At 37.7% G+C, this 13,009-nt stretch overlaps 1 protein-coding gene across 11 annotated transcripts in view; it reads left to right on the top strand.

The window, feature by feature from the left end:
- The window catches only part of SPEF2 (sperm flagellar 2), a 204,310-nt gene that overhangs the window by 169,198 nt on the left and 22,103 nt on the right, over positions 1 to 13,009 (top strand). For 7 of the 11 annotated variants that reach the window (XM_073237244.1, XM_073237235.1, XM_073237218.1 and 4 more), the window contains 2 exons: positions 9,207 to 9,313; positions 9,987 to 10,169. In XM_073237244.1, coding sequence (XP_073093345.1) covers positions 9,207 to 9,313; positions 9,987 to 10,169 — 290 coding nt within the window. Of the gene's footprint in view, positions 1 to 4,891; positions 6,058 to 6,183; positions 6,402 to 6,513; positions 6,723 to 6,819; positions 6,944 to 7,029; positions 8,263 to 9,206; positions 9,314 to 9,986; positions 10,170 to 13,009 lie in introns of those variants that run through there. The other 4 variants (XM_073237201.1, XM_073237200.1, XM_073237222.1 and 1 more) reach the window with 3 other exon arrangements.

The raw sequence follows: 13,009 nt of genomic DNA, 5'->3' as shown, positions 1-13,009 counted from the left end.
ACTGTGGTATTTGGGAATATTGATGGTTCAAAATGAGTTTTGGTATATGAGCATTTTAAACCCTTTTCTTTCTTATTAGTTCAGTTATAAAACTTAAAAAATATATATTGTATTTGTTGCTTTTTAAGTACTTGTAAAATAGCACAGTATTGGGCAATCTATCAATAGATATAGTATTTATTATTGTTTTTGCTAATGTTATAAAAGGAAGGCAAAATAATAATCATGCCTTTTTCAGTATCCCCAAGTCACAAAATTAAAGGTTCTCTGATGACATCTTTAAAGACAGGCTGCAAATGTTGACATTTCCCCTCCCTGAGGAAGTCCAGTAATTACCAATCACCCCTTCTCCCCATCTCACCTGGCCCCCAAAAGCATCTTCTGACTTTAGTCTTTCTTCCTCAGTTCTGTGATTGTTGTTCACTAACTTAAATGATACACACCCATCCATTTTTTAAATAAAGTCTTTTGTCATATTCCATCCACAAATTGTAAAATGATCTTTTATTGTACCTTTCATTGTATTTATCCTATAACTCTACAATTTCAAAAGACAGTCTTAGTTAAAGTGATAACAGTTTTGAAAGTATAGAGCAACTAGGTGAAAGTGGTACTTTTCTAAATGTGTGACCCTACACAACTTCTTGCTTGAGCTTGAAAATTGCTGTTATTTCTAAGCTAAGAAATATGAGCATTTCCTATACAATTTCATATATGCCAATGCAACCTATGATATCTTGAAACTTTCAAGTTTACTAAAGTGTATTAAAATATGATGAACAAGTAGTTTTTTTCTAGAAAAAGAGCATATATGTTTGCACATAACAGTCATTATGTTACCAGGTCCACAGTAAGATTTTTAAGAAAATTTATAAGAAGTGTTATGTCATTAAGTTACACCTTGTAACTTTTAATTCTGCTACATAAATAAAATTATTGAGGGGAATGGATAATCATTGATTAAAATAAGTGCCTGAATAAATACTTGTGAGTAGCTAATATCAGGATATAAATGGAAAGACCTAAAGCTTAAGGAGTTTTCTACTAAACATTGGTTAACCCACTTGGAAATTAAGTCATTCAAAAGTCATTACTAAAGATAATGTAAAATTGAAAATGCATCATATGCTGTAATGCTTATATTCAAAACTCTTTTCCTGATCACATTTTGAAACTTATGATGATACTAAATCCCCTTTGGTAAAGATAGTAATTAGACATAAAATGTATTTTGTTGATATGATTGCCACAAATATGCCAGAAAAAAATGACCTTATGCATGATAATCATACAAGATCATGAAAAACACACTGAAACAACTTGTCATGCTAACATTTTTCTTGCCACCCAACAAAGGTCCATATTTCAGAATCTTAGGAACAGCTTAAATAAGAGCATTTTAAAGTTCAGTGGTATGGTCTTTGTCTCATTTTCCTCATCTGGAAAATAGGGTATTTCATGGGGATGTTATGAACATCCAAGTAATTAACATATGTAAAGTGTTTAGAAAGTGTCTGGCACATAAAATATGCAATTTACATGTAATATAAGCCATTGGTATCTAATTATATAATTATAGTAATATATCATTATGTATTATGCAACATTATACAATATTGATACAAACTACGATTATTGTCATCAAAAATATTAGCTCAGTGTCCTAAAGGTGAACTTGGCATAGTAGACACCTACAAGCATTACCCAGAACACTTCCAGAAAAAAAAATTACAACATCTGGTAGAACTAAACCATGAGATATGTGTCTGTCCAGACTGGAGAATCACAACAAAAACAAAAACAAAAACGTTCACTTTGTTTACCACAGTAACTGCTGATTAGGCATCTCTTATCTATTAACATCAAGTGCCAAGCACATTAGAAAGATGGCCTTTCTCTAATGGAAGCAATTTGGAGTCTATTGAAACTAGAACACTTCAGCAGTGTTTCTCTACCCCCACTGAAACTGTAAGGTGTCCATTACTTGTAAGCCCTGCATATAATGTAAGTACTGCATATAATGCCTTTGGAGATTTGGTTCATGCTATTTTGGCTTCTGCTGAGAGGCTATCTGAAAAGAACACAGTCCAGAAAATTCTGTATTCCCACCATTCTTCAATAGAGGCATCATTTAATTGTTCAAGATTTATAACATTGTTGTAAACACTGACAAGGTCCCCTCCTTAGAACCCCTCATGGAGACCTTAGATTTGGTGACTGGTCTCAGAGAAGGTACAAATTCAGAACTCTAGGTTGTATTGTCTAAGCTAGATCATTGAGCTGCATGGTTTTACAGGAATTCTAAGGTGGAAGGGATCATTGATGCCCATGTGAGCCAGCAGAGGGGTTAACTCAGAAGAAACTTTTGGATGGAACCTTCCAGGAAGAGAAGCAGGGGCAGGGTATTCTAGGCAAAGGGGAAGAAAATAGAGTAGACATTGAGATTTTGAGGTTGCATGACAAATTTAGGGACCAGCGGACTAGCTGTGGCAAGAGGCAGGAGGTGAGGACCACAAAGAGTTTGTGGTCAGATTGTGAAGTTTCAAGTGGCTTGCAAAAGACATGCAGGAGAGGATTATTGAAGGCATTTCTCAAAGGCATTTAGAGTCAAACAATTGGGAGACTGGATTGAAGAGACTGTCTGGGAGAGCAGCAGATGCTCCTCTGTCTCTCCATAAAGCTCAACTAACTGAGAAATAGGATAAGGGCACCTGAAAGGAGTAACTAGAAAGGTCTGTGGATTTTTCTAGGTTTTATGTCTCTGAGAAAATTATAAGAATACAATGCTATGTATTTGCAGGGAGGTAAGCCTGACATTTAACAAATCAAGAAATACAATAAGTTTTCTGAGAAAAGGAATGGTAGAGAAGGACTGATGGTATTAACAGGGATATTGTGCCAGGGGGCAAAATCTAGGGATTACAGCACAAAGGAGTGTGGCCCCCAGTACCTTATGGTTCTTGCAGTGAGTGAACATCTTCCACTAGATCAGATTCAGATCACGGAAATGCAGTAGTAAATCTAGAAGCCTTTGGATGTGGTAGAACTGTCTGTGGGCAGAGTTTCAGGTGTTTCTTCAAGAGGAAATATATTCTCATGAAGCCAGAGAATTTACATGAGGCAAATAAAAATATGTGCTCACAATTCAAGGTAACACTTTCTGGAAAATCTGTCCTTTTAAAAACATAAAAACCTAAAAGCTAGCTAAATCAGTAGTGAAAGCTGAAGTCCTTTCCTTTAGCAACAGAAGACTTCTTTTTTATGTATTCACCAACATTTATGTGCATAAAGCAGGCACTAAGCCTGGCGCTAAGGGCCTGATACAGGGGACTGACAAGTAACCCACTGTCCAGATAAGAAAATGAGGCAGTAAGATCAGCTACAAGGAGTCTCATTTTAAATGAAAACAGTAATATTTAGGATTTGAAAAAAAAAGTGGCACTATGTTTAACAATAACCACTGCAAAAAGACTGATGAAAAAAAACAAAATAAAAGTTGGATGCAGTAGGATAAGAAAGGCCAAAGCTCATTGACTAATGTCACAAGTTTTCCATTAAAAGATATTAAGAGATAAGACATGATGAGCATCAATGAAAAAGGAGATTTATAGTTTTAAACATCTACCAAGGACTTAGCACTCATCTAGATATTATGTAACACAAAAGAAGCAAGCACCAGTCTGTCAAAAGTGTTTAAAATCTAGTTGAGATGTGGTGCATATACACAATGGAATATTATTCAGCCATAAGAAGAAAAGAAATCCTACCACTGCAACAGCATGGATGGAGTTAGAGGGTATTAGGCTCAGTGAAATAAGCCAGGCATAGAAAGACAAGTACCAAATGATTTCACTCATTTGTGCAGTGTAACAACCAAGCAAAACTGAAGGAACAAAACAGCAGCAGACTCACAGTCTCCAAGAAGGGACTAGCAGTTACCAAAGGGAAAGGGAGGGTGGGGAGGAAGGGTGAGGAGGGAGGGAGAAGGGGACTAAGGGGTATTATGATTAGTACACATAATGTAGGTAGGTAATGGTGAAGGCAGTATTGCACAGAGAAGACAAGTAGTGACTCTGGTATCTTACTACACTGATGGACAGTGACTGCAATGGGGTGTTGGTGGGTGGGACTTGATAAAATGGGTGAATGTAGTGACCACAATGTTGCTCATGTGAAATCTTCATAAGATTGTATATCAATGATACTTTAATAAAAAAATGTAGTTGAGGAGTCAAACTAGGATAGTAAAGCAGTGAAACAAAACAAAACATTGGGTATGCATGTCAACATGAGGTATTTCAGCATAATATCACACACATATTCCATTTCTTTCATTATACAAAAAAAATGGACTATTTCATCTAATGATCTAGAGTCAGAAGTTGTAGGTAATAGATATGTAGTCTGGGCTTTCTGCCTTCAGAGAAAAACTGGTATTTTATGACATTGTTTTGTGTAATTTAAAGTTTTTTGTCTATCCAGGTAAATATATATTCCCCTTTCCAAAAAATATGTGTCAAAAATTAGACCGTAAGGGAAAATAAAAAGGTGAGACATGAGGCACATCTCCTTTCCAAATCCAGCTAGGATGGTCTCAGAGCCTAAAGCCCTTGTGAATGACCAAGTCAGCTCTAGCGCTGCCAGAGCAGGCAGGACCAAGGCAGGATGGGCCAGATGGGCAAGGCAGACCTCACAGACACACAGCCATGTGCTTCCTGTTGCTCTTTTTTGTTGCCACGGAAAAGGAATGCCTGATAAGTAGTAAGCACTCGCTATAATTTTTTCTGAAATAATGAGCAAATGTAGGGGGCGAGGGGTAGGCAGAGATTAAGCACAATTGAAGGTAGACATTGGCGATTACTTAAAATAACAACATGGAGTTACTTTAAAGCCAGGAATCCTCCAGATGATGTGAATCCAGTCACCAAAAAGCAGAAAAAGCTACAGGAAATTGACCATTACTTTCCAAAGAGGAGCAATCAATTTTTGAAAATTTGGCTAAAAAAATACCCTTGGCTTGTATACGATGAGATACTAAACCTTATGTTCTGTGGCCTGTGTCGCAAGCATGGAGTAAAGTCAAAGGGGAACCAAGTGAGTTTTTGTTACGGCACTGACAACTTCAGGACTGAATTCCTCAGTGCACATCATCTCAGTGAGGCTCATGCCAAGGCCTCATTAATGGAGGCAACAAGTGGTTCTCCGGTGAACAGAGCCACCACACAGCTGATGATGAGGACCATGAGCAAGGTGACCTTCGGGAGAGTAGAGAACTTATTCAGATCATGCCATGCTATTGCGAAGACTGGACGTCCCCTCAGCGATTTTATCTGGATGTGCAAGTTGGATGATATGAAAGGTATTGATATTGGCCCAGTATTCAGAACTAACAGATCAGCAAGGATATTTACATATTTCATTGCTGAAGTTGAACGGAGAAATCTAAGAGAGAAACTAGAACAGAGTAAATTTTTCTCTGTAATCAGCGATGGAATCACAGACAGTTCAACTAAGGAAGCTGAACTTGTCTATGTGCAGTTTGCACAGGCAGGGAAAGTGCATTGTCAAATTGTTGGGGTACAAACAATAGAAAAGAAGGATTCTCTGGCAATAAAAAGTGCCATTGAGAAAACTCTAGAGAGAAATCTTCAACTGAGTCTGTCAAACCAAAATTGGGCAAACAAACTGGTTGGTTTTGGAAGTGATGGTGCCTCTGGCTCAACAGGAGAAACCAACGGGGTGGCCCTGCTTTTAAGAGAAATCCAGCCACGTGTGCTGCCTGTATATTGCTTTGCACATCATCTTGAGCTATCCTACAAGACGGTGTTCCAGAGCATTCCCATGTACAATGATGTCAGTGACCTTCTTCACAGCATCTATCACTTCTATCACAATTCTCCTCTTCATAAGAGTTCTCTGATAACTGCTTTCAAAGGCCTTCACCTTCGACCTGTGATGCCTTCTCACATAGGAGGCAGGAGGTGGCTTCTGGGCTTACAGGCAGCCCTTCAGAACTTTCTCAAGGGATATCCTGCAATTGTCCAGCAGCTGCATTCAGTAAGTAGTTTTGAAATACCATACAATTTAAAGTTTTCAGAATGACAGAACAGAATTTTATTGAGAAATTTTAAATAATAATTTTGAGAAAGATAAACCAGTATTTTATTTCCACCTATGTTACAGGCAGATGAAGGCAGAAGTGACACCAATCATCAGAAAGCCAAAGACCTTCTAGAGTTCCTTCTCCAAGCAGACATTGTTAAATTTATCCATTTTTTAGTGGATGTCATTAATATCCTTAGCATTCTTTCCCGTGTCAATCAGAACAGAAATTCTTCAATTGCTGACATATTTGCCACCTTGGAGTCCACACTGGAAATGCTCAAGATATATCAAACACGGTGAGGAATCCGGGATAATCTGAGGACTGTCAAACTAGACAGTTTGACTTGGGAAATTACTCACACAGTGCTGTTTCAATAATTGTTTATTTGGTTTTATTTTTCTCTCCAGACCAGGGCCAAAAGAACGTAGGGTGGATTCAGTCACACACTTTCATGGTTACTGCCTGGGAGGAAAGGGAAACATTTCTGATGTGAGAAACATGATTTTAACACTTCTTATCAAGAAGCTGAAAAGCTGTTTCAAAGACGCCAGTGAAGATGTGGTGAAGGCTACCACAATTGGAAGCTTTAAATTGTGGCCTGCAAAGATAAATCAAGGTAACCTGTATGCGCTGACTCAGAGCCTCTTGTTCTTTAATTGCCTGTATGAATTTCTTTAATTTATGTGACATTTTCTCTTGTATACTGATTATAGAATTTGGAGAAAAAGAGGTATCCATCCTGGCTGCACATTATGAACCAGTACTGGAAGCTGCCAACGTAAGAATTGAGGAAGTAGACACTGAATGGAGCATGTTGAAATTGGAGATTTATGCTAGGTAAGCATAATTAAGCCAGTTGATATTTATAAAATATAAATAACTTGGTAGTCTCGATCTTTCACGTTTTTCATTCTTCCTCCTAGATTTCAGAACATCCGCAAATTGACCTGGGATTTTGTGAATTCTGTTTACTTACACAAATATCCAAATATCCTGACACTAGTGGACCTAGTGTTGACCCTCCCTGCAAGTTCAGCTGAGGCAGAACGTGGCTTTAGTCAGATGGAACGCACCAAGTCACAAATGCATGCCAAGATCAAGGCTGAAAGCATGACAGATGTCCTGATAATTCAGTTGAATTCTCCAGACATTAATAATTTTGACCCTAGGAGAGCTATCCATTTATGGAATACAAGGACACTGTCTTCAACTGGTGACACAAGACCTAATTCAGATTGCTCATCAAACTCAGAAAGCCACTGTGAAAGTGATTGGTAATGTGACAAACATTGGCTTTGTCATTGATCATAGCAAAAGAAATTGTTTTCAAAAAAGCTGAAATTTAAAAGTAAACAATAACCAGTCTTCACATCAAACACAAAAGGCATTTGGTATCTCCCAAACATACAAAGCAAAAATCCAAAAATTGGTGTTCCTGTAACTTTCTAAGTCTACTGTATTCACACATACTTTCACATTCTTTGGGTGGAGGTGGATACTTCTAAGCAATGGTGTTATTTTGATGTCATCTTTCTGAGAGTTATTGCTAAGTCCAGACTATGATTATGGTCTGAGTTCCTTCAGGCCCAGCATATGGTTAACTATTTTTCCTGGAAATTCTAAATGACTGTTGGATCAGATAACTAACTTAAGGCCAAATTGAAAGAGGGTTTCTTTTGGCCCGTGAATAAAATTTGTATAAGTTCATCTGTTTATCTTCATTATATGTGAAGATCATATTACTACATGCCTTGGCCGTTGAAGTAACAAATCAAATTTAAAATGTTTTTCACATTTTACACTGAGTTCACCAGATAAACAATTTATATGTAAGCTGAAAGTATTATTCATGGTTTCATCCTGAGAATCATGAATGATTTATTTCTAACTTCCCTGAAAACTAATATGGTATCACATAAATCTCGTTGGACTGAAAATTCTACTACCTGGGAAAATGTTCTCATCTCCATAAAACTGGATACTCAGGTTTGATTGAGAAGGAGAGAGAATTTATCTGAACAACCTGCTGGATGGCCAATCGTATCAAAGAAAGAAAGAGTCTGCTGCTCTTGCTACCCAGAAGATTAACTTCCAGATCTCAAGACTGTATATATTTGGTTTGAACCACTGAAATTTCTGAAGGATTGTTGCATTTTCCTAAAGGTTAGAGAAAATGATAAAATTTATGTTGGGCTTTTATAAATGCTAAATATTTAGAGGTAAAAAAGAAAAATTTGAGATGCTACATCTGTGTTTCACTGGTTTTATTCCTAAACAAAGAAGAATAGCTATATACTTTGGGCCTGAAAGACCCGAATACATGTAGGAGTCTCTCCTGGCTCTAGAAGCTACCTCTGTCTTGGAGGTTAGACAGATAGTTCTGCAAGCAGGCTCATTTACTTTGTTTTCCTATTTATTTTTTAATGCATGTGCATGCAATTTGAAATGAGAAACAGACAAAACAGACATCTCTTTTGGACAGTGTAGATTAGTGTGTAAGAGCAAAACATTTAAAAGGTTAGTGATCCTCTGTGAAATACTCTGAAATACTGAGCAAATTAGATGATTAAATTAGCACGTCTAACCCAGTGTTTTATCAATTGAAATCTCCCTGCATTTACAAAAATAAATATATTCTGACCTAAAGAACAAAATAAGGATAAATGTGTTGCCTTGATCCCAGTGGTGGTTTGCAGGCATTTGAAACACATTTATCCCATACTCACTAAAATATTTTTCTCTTGTGCTCTACTGTATATAGGAAACCTTAGAGTATTCTTTAAAAAAATTCAACATATTCTGAATAAAAAATCAAAGAAGATTCCAAATGAAAGTATACACTCCCAATATTTTGCCCAATCTGGAATGATTTATTACGTAGCCAAAAAAGACATTTTGACTTATCTGAGAAATAATAATGGGAGCACATCAGGAAATGTATTATTTTTATGTTTTCAAATGTCTTCTGTTTCTCTAAAAGTTACAGTTTTAAATAATATGAAGAAAGTGATGACACAACTACCCATTATTCTATTTTAGCAAAAGAAACAAATTCCCTGTCATATGATAAACTGAAATAATATTTTTCATTGTGTTGTAGGTATGATAGGAAATAAAGCCTTTACTGACATTCTGCTTGATTTGGTAACCCTAGACCTTGGAACAAACAACTTTCCTAGTAGCTGGATGCACCTCACTCAACCTGAAGTAAGCTTCAATTTTGTTTGGTTTTCAGAGCTTTGATACTTCTTATTTGATCAATAAGTCAGTAGTTTAAAAATAACCGGTACTTGCACAGTATCTGACATTTAGTAGGCAATCAATAAAGCTTGAATGAACAAATGAATAAACTTGAACTTAAGACATAGTATGTACATGCTCAGCATTTGAAAACTGAGTGAATGATGATGCTAACAGTCAGTGAAACATTATAGAGACCATAAGACTCAGCCCATGAGTTTGTGTCTGTTACTACCAGATGGAATGATCCTAACTAGTGCCAGTGAATAATTCTGGCAGTTTTGCTTTTCATCACAATCTCTTGTTTGAGAATGCATCAGTAAACAAAATGGGGAGAGTATTTTTTTTACAGGCACAGCCTCTTCTGTAATCTTTAGCTCTCTTCTGTTGAAAAGCCACATGTATAAATTTGATGTATAACAGTAAGCAAGAAACACAAATGTCAAGCAAAAAATTGAAACAGGTACTGTCTGGTGTGGACTGGTTGGCAGACCCTGAGGAATAAAAGCCAGAATTGGCTCTATTTACTGATATAAAAGCCTCCTTCCTTCAACTGAGTCTCTTACTAAGAAACATGCGATGTAGAGCTTCAAGACAGAGTCATACAAATATTCCAGTGGCATTTCCTGTTTTCTTCTAGTTACAGGAGTTAACATCTTTATTAACAGTAAACTCGGAGTTTGTGGACTGGCGGAAATTCCTGTTAGTCATCTCTCTGCCTTGGCCTGTGCCCTCGGAGGAGGAGCTCCTGGAGACGCTGCAGAGGTTCAGGGCTGTGGATGGGGAGCAGCTGGGCACCGTCACCTTCAAGCAGTATATGCAGGTTGCTACCAGCATGTGGTGGCAGTAGTAATGCAAAGAACTTTTGACTTAAGTGCCACTCACTGAGGTCTCAGTGCCCTGTCGCAGGCCAGTGTTCTGTCCTTTGGCTGCCTGAGTGTAGGCACCCAGCACAGGCACTGCCAGAGTCCCGGGCAGAAGCCTGGCTTCTGCCCACAGGGAAGGGATCTCACAGAGTCAGACCTGCTTAGAGAATTAGGCACTCTGAAAGTAGTCACCTAGACTTCACTGCTCTTCTGTGAGCTCCAACACAGTGCTTCTTAACCTTGGTGGTACATCAGAATCACCTGCCCAGCTTTTAATTAGCCCAATGCCCAATAAGCCAAAGCTCTGAGAGTAGCATAACAGTGCCACACAGGGAAATCAATGAACACTGGAGAAGGGAGAGGGTTTTTTTATTTTTCATTTGGCTTGGTGACTAATGAGATGGTTTTTGACAAGTTGAGTTTGAAATGAGTGTGGAGAATTGCAGACAAAAAATGTCCAATCTGGTATGGCAGATGCAGAAGGAATTGCAAGTCATTTTCATGTAGGCAGTTGGAGACTTTATGAATGGGTAAGATCCCCAAAGGGGCATGAAAAGTGATGGGTAATCCAGTAACATGATACTTGACTACTGGATTTAACAGCTAGGATATAGTTGATGACATTTACCAAGCAATTTTGGTGGAGTACAGAATCCCGATTGCAGAGGACAGATGAAATGAAAAGGTCTTGAGGAAGTGAAGATAAGAAGAAAAGTCAATTCATTTTTGAGAAATTTGAGCAAGGAAAGAGTGAGAATGAAATTCCATAACTAAGAGGGTCCTGTTTTATTTATTTTGTGTCTACTATTTGAGTTCAGCCTATTGCTCTCTGTTCACACTGCTCATAGACACAAAAGAGGGAAACGTTTATAAAGGTGCTAATTTTGAAATTGGCGATACTCTCTAAGTGTCTGTATCTCATATATATTTCAACTTTGAAAGAAGACATCCCTTCCTGCTTCTCTTTTCATCCCCAATTAATGGATGGCCTGCTTTCAGACAGCCCTGAGTTTCCCACACTTATACAGTTGAGCCAAAGGAAATAATATTTGAACATTGAGGAGATTCCTCAGGACTGGGCAAGACAGATGCTTGGCTGATTGGATTCTTATATTTACTTTCCAAGTACAGCTGTTTATAAATTTTATTACTGTCCCATACTTATAACTTGTTAAGTTGATTTTGTCTAAAAGCAAAACAGCACATCAAAACTTACTCTGTTTTCATCATTGGTTGAAGATTTTAAAAAGTGGGCCCTCATGAAACTAATAACCTTCACTATTTACAATATGTGCCAATTAACACATATTACACCAGTTTTGCATGAACATGGGACCAACAAAGGGTGTTTGCGATTTTTACCAAGGTGCTGAGTCAAAACCAGAAAGCATCTTTACCAAAGATGTGAATTTCTTGGAGAAAGTTGGCAATTACATTTAATAGAAACTCAGAAATACTGACATGAACACTGCCTGTGTTATGGCAACAGTTGATTTCTGAGCTCTGCACTCTCCCCATGCTCACCTAGTTCTCACTCCTCAGGAGCCCCAGGACAAGAAGGCCATTTGAAGAGACCCACTTGACCATCCTACATGACTTACAGATTTTCAACACTCACCAACTCACCCCAAAAATAGTTTTCTTATGGGAAAAGTCAAAAACGCTTCTCCATCAAAATTTTGTAGGATTTCTTGACAATGCCACATTAGAACAGTAGAATAGTATAACTGCATTGCTGAAATGGATTTCTTTGGGAGAAAAGGGCTCTCTACTCTGCTTTTTATTTAATTTTTTTTCTTTTTTTTACTAATTGCAAGTTCACCACAACAGCCACTTAAGAGTGTGCTGATTACCCCATCTTCTAAAATGGAGTAAGACACAGGCTCTGTGAAGTCAGCTGGGCTGTAAACCTCGGCTAAGCAATGCAAACATTAAAGCCCATTTGCCCTTTGCTCCCCACCCTGCTGCAGCTGTCACGTGTTCGCCTCTGTTGTGCGTGGATGTCTAGTCACACTCATGTAGAACTCTTTGATGTTGAACTCTCTACTAATCTTCTATCAGTGAGAATGCATGTTAGTAAAGGCTTAATGAGTCAGATGTTCTAGAATCCAAATCCAGAAGCACTTACTCTCTAAGGGAAAGTAAAAGACCCACAATTCTTTGGCTGTATTTTAGCAAGAGTATAAAGGACATTTCCCTCTTTAAGGAGGACTCACCTAATGACCCAGTGAGGCAGGGTATGTTTGACTGACCTCTGCTATATCAATTTATCCCTACTGTACAGGTTCACGTTTGGCATTTCACATTGCTAAAATTTTCATGGATGACATTTTAAAAAGCATAAGTTGTTTTCCAGTCAGGCTGTTTTTGCTTTCTAATGTGGCCCTCTTGTGTGTAAAACACTTTGAAAACAATTTCCTAATTTATGAAATTATCATGTATTTTTAGAAAACAAATATGAATAAATCCTTGGCATTAAGAATTGGAGAAAATTCCCATGCTTTGAAGCAATGGATATGGGACTAAGAGTTCGTTGAGAAACTATGGGAAGAGTAGGGATCTGTTTCTTTTTTTTTTCTTTTTTTTACCATTGGTCTTCGGCAGTGTAGTTATTTTGTTCCCCAGTGTGGTTTTCTCCAAGTTTCTTCTGCTTGGGGTTCATTGATCTTCTTCAATCTGTGGGTTTGTAGTTTTTGTCCAATTTGGAAAATATTCACGGTTATTTTTCCAAATACTTTTTCTGTACTCCCACTGCTTCTCAGAATCCAATCATGTGCTTATTGTTCCACAGGTCATT

This window comes from Manis javanica, chromosome 1 (genome assembly GCF_040802235.1).
Source record: "Manis javanica isolate MJ-LG chromosome 1, MJ_LKY, whole genome shotgun sequence".
Classification (NCBI taxonomy): domain Eukaryota; kingdom Metazoa; phylum Chordata; class Mammalia; order Pholidota; family Manidae; genus Manis; species Manis javanica.
This window is presented reverse-complemented; position numbering and strand designations above follow the sequence as displayed.